General features: G+C 48.6%; 1 protein-coding gene across 1 annotated transcript; it reads right to left on the bottom strand.

Annotated features, from left to right (window-relative positions):
• Positions 1-912: 912 nt before the first annotated feature.
• On the bottom strand, positions 913-6,788 carry ITPRIPL2 (ITPRIP like 2). The gene is made up of 3 exons (XM_074885516.1): positions 6,740-6,788; positions 6,292-6,503; positions 913-6,184 (listed from the first exon to the last, which is right to left on the bottom strand). The coding sequence occupies exons 1-3, from the start codon at positions 6,786-6,788 to the stop codon at positions 4,634-4,636; spliced, it is 1,812 nt and encodes a 603-aa protein (XP_074741617.1). The 3' UTR covers positions 913-4,633.
• Between the last annotated feature and the right edge of the window lie 4,518 nt (positions 6,789-11,306).

Raw genomic sequence — 11,306 nt, 5'->3', positions numbered from 1 at the left:
CTAACCCTAAATGCTAACCATAACTCCTAACCCTAACCCTAACTCCTAACCCTAACCCTAAACTTAACCCCCCCTTAACCCTAATCCCTAACCCTAACCCTAGACCTAACCCTTAAAACCTAACCATCACGCTCAACCTAACCCTATGCCCCTAACCGTAACCCTAACCCTAAACTCTAACCCTTAACACTAACCATAACTCCTAACACTAACGCTAACTCCTAATCCTAACCCTCCCTAACCCTAACCCCTAACCCTACCCCTAACGCTTAAACCCTAACCCAAACACTAAACCTAACCCTATGCCCCAAACCGTAACCGTAACCCTAAACCCTAACCCTAAACCCTAACCCTAAATGCTAACCCTAACCCCTAACCCTTAAACCCTAACCCTTAAACCCTAACCCTAACCTTATGCCCCTAACCCTAACTCCTGCTCGCTTCAGCAGGAGTTTTTCCATATTTAATAAAGCATGACCTACGCCATTTTGAACAGAGACGTGTCCGTACATGCCATGCTGAAAATCTCACACAAATACTGTGAAATTAAGTCCCAGCTCTTCATTAAGCATCAAAAAAGCAGATTTTATGCAGCGACCTGAAGCTGGAGTCAGGGAAACAAGAACTGAATCCTTCTTAACCTCTGAGCAAGACAGCCACAAACCCCAACGTGCTCCATTTCAGAAGTCACCACACTACAGACAGTGCCAGCCGTGCTCTAGTCTCTCTCCTGGCTCTCCTCCCATACCCCTCTGCACAACTCCCAAGGTGTGGACTTCCTGCTCTCCCATGGCTTTGCCGCTTTGGTAGTCTCCTCCTAAAGAGCACATAAACCTGCCGATCGCAGTTTTGTGGCTGCAGGTAGCTTTTACTGAAAAAAGGTAACAACAAACTTAAATCTTGAGGCATAGACGCTTTGAAACAGCTGTTTATTAATACAGTGAAATATTAAGACAAAACCAACAACTTTTTATGGAAACAATAAAAGTGCAAATGTATTTTGATATTAAATAGGAAATGATTTTGTAGATGTTTCATTAAAATGGGCTGACACTTTGAGCCTATAAACACTTCTTTTAAAAAAAAAAAGAACAATAGCAGCTGAACACTTTAGTTTAATCTTTGGTCTAATTATTAACCAGCAAAAAATAGTTGTACCAAGAATGTCCATTGCAAACAGACACTTAAAATTTACATTACTCCGCAGAGATTCAAAATCAAAAGAGGAATGTTTTCGAGATATTTAGTCAGATAAGAAATAATGATGTCTTTGAGAAATACACAGCATTTTTCAATACAAAATAAAGCCAAATATATGCATTTTGGTACTGTGAATAAACTTATTCTCTTGCAGGTGACTCCTCTTCCTAATCAACGTTCAATAAAAACAATTTCATTTGCACAGAGTCTTTGCAGATGAAGAGAACCAAGAACCCACATTAGTGCTAAATAACAATTTCTTCTGTGTTTGTGTTTCAGTTTACACACAGAGAGAGGCAACCATGCAGAATCTATGATACATTATGACAGTTATGACCTTAACAAATACATATTCATAACCTTGTTTCATGTACAGTATCCATGGGTTGGGAGAAGAGGGAGAAGGCAAAAGGCCCACGGGATTACTCATGCAGATAAGGCCCTGTAATAGCTCCAGCACGCTGCAGGTACCAGTGCTGTCACATTTGTTGTGGAATAAGATGAATACCATAACAGAACCCAACTTTTATCAGCTCCTTTTGCCAACCGTATTCATGAATGCCTGCTTTATAGTAAGTAGATAAAGAAAATACAGTTAATATCTCAGTCATACAACAGAGCCACGAATTAGTCTAAGAGATTTTCTCAGACCTCCAACTGCATACACATTGCCTTACTGGCAGAAAGCCCCCCTCCTCAAGAAAGCTTGCCCAAGCCTCAGGTTAAAGCAAATGCATACATTTTCTCCCATCACCAGCCATCACAAACTCAAAAATGCCTTGCTGAACAAAAACTCACACTGAAGATCTGCCTACATGGCTAACAAACTGAGGGTTTGCCTCACTGTTCAGACCTGATGGATTCAACCACTTTGGAAACATTGTCAAAGCAAAATCCACTTAAATCTCTTTTCCCTACACTCCAAATCCGCCTTGCTTTCAATAGTTCTCCTCCAATTTTATCCCCACGTCCTCTGGTTTGTTTGCAGTGTGTCTTCACTGAGAGTTTACCATCATTCTCACTCACTCCACAGCCCAACTTACATTTTCTAAACTATTTATATTGTCCACCATCTCTCCCTCTCGTGCCTTTCCTGATACAACTGTCTTTTCCTGGTATTACTACACTTTAGCAATAAAGTCCTTACCAAGTCTATTACAGAGTTCCATGTACTGCAGCAATACTAAATACACACCAAATATGCATCCCTTTTCAGAGAAAAGATCACTTTCCAGAGACAGTGATGCAAACAAACTGACAGCTGACTGAAGTGGTTATGATGCCAGAATTAACAGCTAAAGGGTTTTTATGTCATGAGCTCAAGCAGCCACAATACCCTGGGCCGGTCATCTAGTCCTTTGGGCAAAAGATTCAACAGCACTGATTGCAGAACTGCATCTTATTTCAAATACCAAGTAACACAAGTTGCAAAAATAGTACGCATCATGGTCTACTACCAAAAAGAAAATCAAAACACCAAGGTAGCTCACTTAGCCTTAAATACCATGTGCAAAGAACGTTTGATCAGTACTACCTATAAATACACTATCTGTATTTGTAGAAAGAAGCACAGTACTTCATATACAAAAATAACCCAACTTGCGGGTGTGACCCAGGCTGTAATTACCTGAAAATAAGACTGCAAGAGCAGTTAAAAAAATAGACAGGAGCAAACATCTGCCTAGGGAGTGTTTCCATTTAGAAAAGTAGATTTTTATAAAGCTTCATAGATTTTGAAAATGTTTGTTTTGTGCTCTGATGCATAAAACTGTGAATAAAGCACACCGGTATCTCTATGTACATTATGGAGAGGAGGAGAATATTAGTAACTTCAAGTTATCCTGAAGCTTCCCAGAAGTTACGCTTGGTCAGTTATAATTCATTTCAGACTGATCATCTAGAGCACGGTATAGTGGGGTAATAAGGCACAAGCTCACCTTCCTGAGCACCAGCAATTCAGCAACATATTTTGGGTCTTAATGCATCATATACTTGAGCAAGTGACCCAATAAAGCAAGGATTTGAAATTCTGAATTTGCTGACAGCCTGGGACACGTCAGGTTCCCGTACACCAGGTACCTGCACCAGGAGCTAAGGACACCTGCAGCGCTGGCTGCGTTACAACTCACCAGGTTATTTCAGTGACTGGGACATAACCAGGCAAGAAGTGGAAATTATCTGGCTGATGTTTTTATTTAGAGGACACCAGAATCCACAGCATAAGACTCCACTGTACCATGAATCAGTGCTAAATAATTTTGAACTACCCTTAAATATTTCACTTCCTCCTCCCCACAATAAGATAACGATTTGCTATAAGCACAGCTCAAGAAAATCCCATCAGGTTATTTGGTCAAAACACTGCCACAATCAGAAAACTGGTTAGGCAGTCATCCAGAAATCCCACCAAACTCCCACTGGAGAGCAGGAAGGCACAGCAGTCAGCTTACAGCACTGAGATTTGGACTGGTTTAGGGTTTGTTCCAAAAAATAATACAGAATTTTTAAATTTTGTTGTTGGTCCTTGAGGTAAAGCAAATTCTAAGAAAATAATACTTGAAGACAGAAAAAATTAGGAAAACTCAACAAGAACCCACAAACGAACCTCAGAGTATTTCCTTAAGAGAAGGTTTTCTTTGGGATGATTCAAACATCATTCCTTTAACAAAATACTAATGCCTCCTCCGCAGCAATATTTAGTGCAGCCAATTATCCTAAAAAGAAGGCCTTTGTGAAAATAAAGTGCTATTTGTTTCCTTTTATCTGTATTTCAATCCTTCACTATAACCTTCACTTGAACACAGAAACATGCAACTAGATTCTTCATACTGTTACGGGAGAGGTTTCGCTTCTTCCGTCAATGTTACATTACATGTTATACTTCTATTCAGCACAATGTATTTGATTACACAGGAAATTTAAAGCATGTCATTGAGCATTTCAGACTGTGATCCACACCCATACGCTAGTGCTCATCACATTTTAAGAGCATCTTGGTACATTTGAGGGGGTGGTGTGTTTGCACTTACAGGATTTTTAAATCCCAAATGGATTTTGTATCATAAAAAGCAAATCTCAGAGAAAGGTCAGTTTTGCCACTAAGACAACAAGTTAACATGGATTTCCAGAATGTCAGTCTGAGCCTGTTAAAAGTTCGGTCTGCAAACAGTCGACTGAACACAATGCTTCTTGACTAAGGCATTTCAATGAAGAAATCTCATGAACGTGAGATTAAGAAACAAAAACCACGATTTCATTAAGTTCTGGCCTCTGGTTCCCTAGTTTTCTCAGGTCAGGGCCAAAACCAGCGAACCGCATTTAAACGGGTCCCACCCTCCCCAGGCAGCCGCGGGCTCTTGATGGACCAGCAGGCTGGGAGGGTGCGTGGCCCCGGCAGGGTCCGCGGGCAGCCCCAGCTCACCCAGCCCCCAGCTCACTCTCCTGGTGGCTCCTGCCTGGCCTCAGTGACGTGCCGGCACAGCGTGGGTGCCGGTCGCAAGTACCGGGGACTGCTGTACATCCTGATGACGTGCGGGGCCTGGATCCAGGTGTTGATCAGCTGGAAGGCGGCCAGGTCCAGCGTGGGCCCATCAAAGGCAGCCAGCAAGTTCACGGGGGTGGCTTCCTTGAGGAAGCGGGGCAGTGCCACAGCCTCGGGGAGGCTGGCATTGCCCAGGAAGAAATGCATCAGCACCTGCTTGCGCAGGCAGTCCCTGAGGTACAGCACCAGGTCCTCCAGCCGCTCCACCAGGAACCGCTCGTCCCAGGCCTCCAAGGGCCCCTGCAGCAGCAGAGAGAAGAGGGCCGTCTTCAGCACGTAGGAAGAGAGCACCCGGCCCCACTGGGAGCAGAAGGGCTCCTCCAGGCCCTGCCCGCGGAGGTCCCGCAGGCCCTTGAGGATCTGCAGGCACTTGAGGTGGCAGGAGGAGGCCGGGGCCTGCTCCTTCAGCCAGCTCAGCAGCCGCTGCTCCTGTCGCGAGGCGTTGAGGCCCCAGAGGGCCTCGGGGGCCGGGGGGGCCCGCGGGCCCTCGGGCAGCAGGGCCGTGAGGTAGAGCGCGTCGCCGAGAGGGATGGCGGGGATGAGGCGCACGGCCATGGAGATGTGGCAGCAGACGTAGTCGGAGCAGGGCAGGATGTGCAGCGTGGGCGGGCGGCCCGGGCAGGCCGAGAGGCTGACACGGCAGCGTTCCTGCAGCCGGTACCGCACAGCGCCCAGGCACCGCTGCAGGTGGCCCTGGAACCAGCGCAGCACCAGCCCCGAGGAGAGGTGGCTGCGGCCCTGCAGCTCCACGCAGAAGCCCTCAGCGAAGGGCCGGTAGCGGCGCGGCCAGCCGGCCCTGGCCCGCAGGCCGCAGACGAAGGCGCCGCGTGGCCCCAGCCCCTCGGCGCAGCGTGGCTGGGGCTCCAGGTGGGGCGGCAGCCGCAGGGGCACCAGGATGTCGAAGCAGTCGGGGCTGCGCACCTTGTGCTGCTCGTAGGCGCTGCCGATGCGCACGAAGTCCCCGCGCAGGCTGAGGGCCAGCGGGCCGGGCTGCAGCCCCTGCGCCTTGGCGGCGCGCACCAGCTCGGCCACGACGCGCCCGACGTGCGCCTTGCTGTGGCCCAGCACGTGGGGCGAGAGCCGCAGCTGCCGCGCGTAGAAGCTCTCCAGGGCGCCACGCCGCGACCCCGCCGCCGCCCGGATCCCGCCAGGCCTCGGGCCGCCGCCCGCCGCGCCGCAGCAGCGGGCCAGCAGGCAGCCCAGCAGCAGCAGCGCCGAGCCCTTGAGCAGCGGGACGGAGCCCGCCTCGGCCGCGCCCTCCCCGGCCGCGCCCCCCCGCAGGGCCTGGTAGAGGCAGAGCAGCGCGGTGCAGAGCGCGGTCGCCAGCGGCCAGAAGACCCGCAGGTTGAGAGCGTAGACGGGCACGGCGCGGCGGGGGGTCGGGCCACGGGGGTGGCCGCCGCCCGGCCCCGCGGGCGGGGAGCGCCCGCCCCCGCCGCCCCCCTCCTCCGCCCCGGCCGCCCCCAGCGCGGGCCGCGCCGCTGCCTCCCCCCGCCGCCGCCGCCGCCCCGCCTCGCCCCGCCGCTGCCGACACGGCGGTCGCCGCGCACCCCCCTGCCTGCCGCCGCCGCTCCGCTGCGAGGCTTCCTCTTCCGAGGGAAGCGGCGGCGCGTCAGCCGCCGAGTGAGCTCAGAGGAAATGCCACGGGCGGCGGGCCCGGCAGCGGCGTGAGGGCCGGGGGCGTTGTCCGCCGGGGGCCGGCCAGCCTGGCCGGGGCCGCCCGCGGGGCGGGGAGCGGCGCCGCCCGCTCCTTCCCGCCGCGCTGAGGGAGCCGAGGCTCGAGGCGCCTCAGGGCCCAGCCGCGCCCGTCAGCCCCGGGCCCCCCAGGGCCCAGCCGGCTCCTTCCCCAGGGGCAGAGCCCCTCCACCCCTCGCACGGCGGCGGCCTGGGCTGGCCCCGAAAGCGGAGCGTGAGCACCAACCACACCGCCCCGTGCCCCCCCTCACTGCAACAGGACACTGCAGGGGTTTTTCGCTGTAAAACCGCGTGTTTCTGTACCTTCACACCAGGGGGACGCCTGTGTCGGTGGGGAGTGCCGTGCTGCCATATCACAAGCTCCACGTTGCACAGTTTTCCTCAAATAAGTGTTACGGGTCTGTCCCGCTGCAGGGAGTCTCTCCCCTTCACAGCTCTGCCGAAGGGTCTCGGTGCCAAAGGGCCAGCAAAGTCAGCGCCATGTGGATGGTCCACTGCTGTACGAACACTGCCTGTAATCAAACCATCCAAAAGTCTGGGTTTTTTCTCCCTTGTGCCCAAATTGTTCAGACACTGACAAACTAGAAGGGAGAAGTGTTACAGAGGCTTCCAAATGAGCAACCCACCACCAATTTAAAAAAAAAAATAAATAAATTTATTTTTTAATAAAACAACCAACCAGCTCTCCGTAAGTTACAGATTCGAATGTCCGCAAGAGGAGAACAGAATAACTTTCTGGGGTTTAACAACAACCCAAAACACTTTACAAAGCCCCACTCCCCAGGGGTTTAACAGCAACCCCAAACGCAAGCTTCACTTCCCGGGGTTTAATGGGAACCCGAAACGTAAAACAAAGCCTCACACCCTAGGGGTTTAATGGCAACCCCAAACGCAAACAAAAATTCACTACCTAGGGTTTAACGACAACCCAAAATGCTCTATCACTCACCTGAGAAGTGAGGGTTCTCAACCTCGAGGACCTGTTCAGGGCAGCGTCCCGACCCAAGGCACCTTGAGGAGTTTCCTTGGGCAGCGTCGTGAACCCAAGGGGAGAGTCCTCGACTGCAGCCGCTGCTCCAGGGGGCCGAGCTCAAAATGGCTGCCTGAGGGGAGGAGCTCAAAATGGCTCCCCCAGGGGACTCCATTTATACCCAGGCCGAATCTGACCTGTAGTCAATAGCGGCTCTCATTGGTCAAAGGTCTCAACTACTGCAAGACCTTGAAAACAAAGACAGCCAGAAGCTGCCACACTTCAGCAGCCAAGAAGCTCTGCTTTCACTGGGCAAATGCACCTGCCACAAGAAGTTACTCATTTTTTGCACAGGGACTTTTGGCCTCATCTGTTCTACAAAAGCCAATATCATATCAGGCCCGCCATTGTTAACTGCAACTGTCACAACAGTTCTGCCCACAGCATCACCCTCGGCACGAACCAAATGGAAGAACTGAGGATCCATCAGAAATACACACAGGGCTACCTCAGGCATCATCCCAAGCCCACGAACAGCAGAGCCAAACATTCAGGTGAGAAAAGAGCCACAAAAATGACACTGCACGTGCAAAGCCTCCAAGCACTGCTGGAGAGTTGAGCAGCCACATTAAACCCCATAGAAATCACCAGGACTTGTCTGTCACTAAGACTTCTTCACCCAAACTGCTTCTTCAGGGCGTTGCAGATCTGAAGAGATCTTTAGGACCTGCATTTCCTCATATCTCATATGATGTGTCCATGATGGGTCATACTATCCTGGCTGTATCCAAGTTGTATTTCTGGACGTGTCTTTGTTTACAAACTAGCTTTAGCTTGAAGAGTGCTCTACAGTGGTGATGTTGATTAAACATAAAAAATGAGCATATCAAGCTCTTGCTGCTGCAAGTCTCTGGATATTCCAATTACCTGAAAATGTGGCACCATTTCAAATTGAGAGAAAAGGAAAATTGTGCCACATAGTGCCACACAGATCCAGTCACCAAGGTGGTTTGTTATTTTTCCTGTTCAGGACAAGACTTCTTTATATAGCATTTGTCCATCACTGTGTTTCTTGACCATAGGGCTGGATTGTGTATTGCTCTTGTTTTCTTTCTGGAATTCATTCCCCCTGCATTCTGCACAGATACTTAAGATCATTTTTAAACAGGTATTTTGCTGAAAGTATGTTGGCTCTGTCTCAGATGTTGATGGGGACAGGATCATAATCCTCAACTTCTGTTTGTTTATTAAATGTTTATTGAGTTTTGAAGCTGTTTGCTGAAGTTTAAGGAGCATCTATGCAAGACTTCTCTTGGGGTTTAATTTCAGGTGACTGAGTTATTACTGCATGACTGCAACTTGCTGCATGTGTACAGTGTCGTGGGTGGCCCCATGAAAGTGAAGGAGCAGTGTTTGAATACAAGAGACTGAACCCAGCAAGCTGAAAATGCTGTAACAAGGAATGGGTCAGAGAACCAAGTGCAAGAGAAAGGCCGTACAAATGATTGGTCATGTAATTTGTTTTTACATGAAACAAAACATGACTTCAAGTACATAAAAATCATACTTCACAGAAAGAAGCTTATGTTTTGTAGCCAAGATGCTGCACTCAAAGTCAAACTAGGTAACCAAGATCAAACAGCCTGAATTAATTCACGGGCAACCAAACCAGGGTGAGTCAAGAGTACACTTGAGAGCTACAGAGAAATGTCCTAACCACGCCAACACTGACTCTTGGAGTTATTCATCAGAAGTGTTGGTTGGGTTTGTTGGGTTTTTTTAAATTAAAAATAAAGCAGATATAGATATAAAATTGTCTATGGTTTCTTACCTTTACCAGATCTCAACCAGCACAATATTCCATGCCGCACAACTAAGAGCATGTTTTCTGACAGCTGTGGGACAGCTAAAGCGACAACCTTGCAACTCATAAATGTTATTCCACAACAGCCATATCTTTGAAAACAACCAAGAAGCAAAAAGCATCTTTCTTCTCCACTCCTTGTTTCATGTTTTCCTGTATTTCTCCACAAAGCCAGATAAGAGGACAAAAACATTCGATTGTTCTGCTTATTGCCTGTGACCCATCACTTCAAACACTTTGTTCTGCACACCCCAAAACCCAAAAATGTTTAAAAACACAGTTGTAATGATATGAAATCAATAATTCAAGGTGTTTTATTGAAAAATACTGTTGAACTCTATGAACCCATTGGCCCATACATTTGATTTTTACTAGCCTGTGCTTTTTTACACCCTCAAGCCCAGCATGTTTCACATGCCTTCAGGTCTTGTTACAGACATACCGACTTTTCAAGACAGCCTGCGCTCTTTTCATGCAAGGTTGATTTGATTAGCTGCACGTCCACGCTCAGGAGACAGACAGCTACATCTGCAGGAGCTGGCACGGCCCTTTGTGCCTGTCAGGCAGCTGCTGCCCACGAGATGACCTAGAGCTTAGCAGCACAGCAATCGTCACTGTGGGACCTGTGTACAGGGGCTTGGCTGCAGTCTCCCAGCCAGCCGTGGGCCCCACAGACCGGAGAAAATGCAGATGTCACCCCAGCGAGTGGGACAAGCCCAGGGGACAGCTGGCAGAAAGCGTGCGACCAGCCACACCAGATCCGCCAGTGCAAACACCAGCTCAGCACATGCTTGTACCCACGCCAGATGGTTCTGGTGCAGGCTCACTCAAGCTGCAGAATAACAGGTTGTACACTAATAAGCGTGACCTCAAAATCATAACCAGAGTGAATCCACAACACTGATTTTTACTACCACTGTTTAAATTATCAGCTAGTTTTTTCTCACCTCCTCAGCCAGTGGCAAGACGAGAGCTGTAGTGCCTGGGGCTGATAAAAGATGGCCAACAGCCAATTTTCCAGGACCTTGGCTGCTTCACGACTCCCTGCACGCAGGCTGGGTCTCTGAGCAAAATCCTAAATACATCAGAGGTGGGAGACTTCACAGAGGGCTCAGCTCTACTATCTGGACCTTACTTGAAAAGAGCCAATTTAAAAGCCACTCCATCTACCTGCTTGCACAAGCTAAGGGCATTTGATGGCTGCTGTACCAGAATTGACGCAGTCATAAACACAAAACTGCTTTCAGTTACCAAATAGCAGCAAGCAACTTTCCTCATTGTCCATCGTTTCAGTCCTACTGAAATTATGTGGCAGGACCTGTATTTACTTTGCAGTGGATACAATTTATCCACATTATCACAGCTTATCCCTAGCCTGCATTTTACAACCCCTCGCAGAAGAAACAAACTGTGTTATCTTGTCTGGAGTACTTTGCTCCTCTTGTTGCTTCTAGTAGCAAGAATATGTTGAACTTGAGAACAAGTCTCAGTGATGCAACTCACCTCTCCTGCATGATCTTCCACCATTTCCCAGGAGCTGGACCACATGCAATACATTTACTTCTGTGGTGGCTGTCAGATTTGTTTTCTTCTTTCTGTCATTTGTTTGAAATAAAATATGTATAAACTCCGCTGATAGTTATAATACTGATGCTCCTCATATTTTGCTTAGGCAGTGTTTTTGTTCCTGTGTAAAAGTAAAAAAAAAAAAAAAAAAAAAAAAAATTAAGAGGTTTTTAATAGCAATTGCATGCTCCAGAAAAATAATAGGTGTACACTAATAACCCTGACCTCAAAACCAGGACCAGAGAGAATTCACAACATCAATTTTTACTACCATTGTTTAAATTACCCATTGTTTAAATAGATGTTATCTAAACACTTGCTTCAGAATGTCCCATATCCAGGATATCCTGTTTACTAAATAAGGAATAATGTTATACTTATTCACATACAAGTTTGACCTAAAAATAGATATCCCAGTATATACGATCTGCATGACCTCTCTGGAGGAGATTTGCAGAGGCAAAAGGAAG

This window comes from Strix uralensis, chromosome 16, assembly GCF_047716275.1.
Source record: "Strix uralensis isolate ZFMK-TIS-50842 chromosome 16, bStrUra1, whole genome shotgun sequence".
Classification (NCBI taxonomy): Eukaryota; Metazoa; Chordata; class Aves; order Strigiformes; family Strigidae; genus Strix; species Strix uralensis.
The sequence above is the reverse complement of the archived record's forward strand: the minus strand, read 5'-3'. Positions and strand labels throughout refer to the sequence as shown.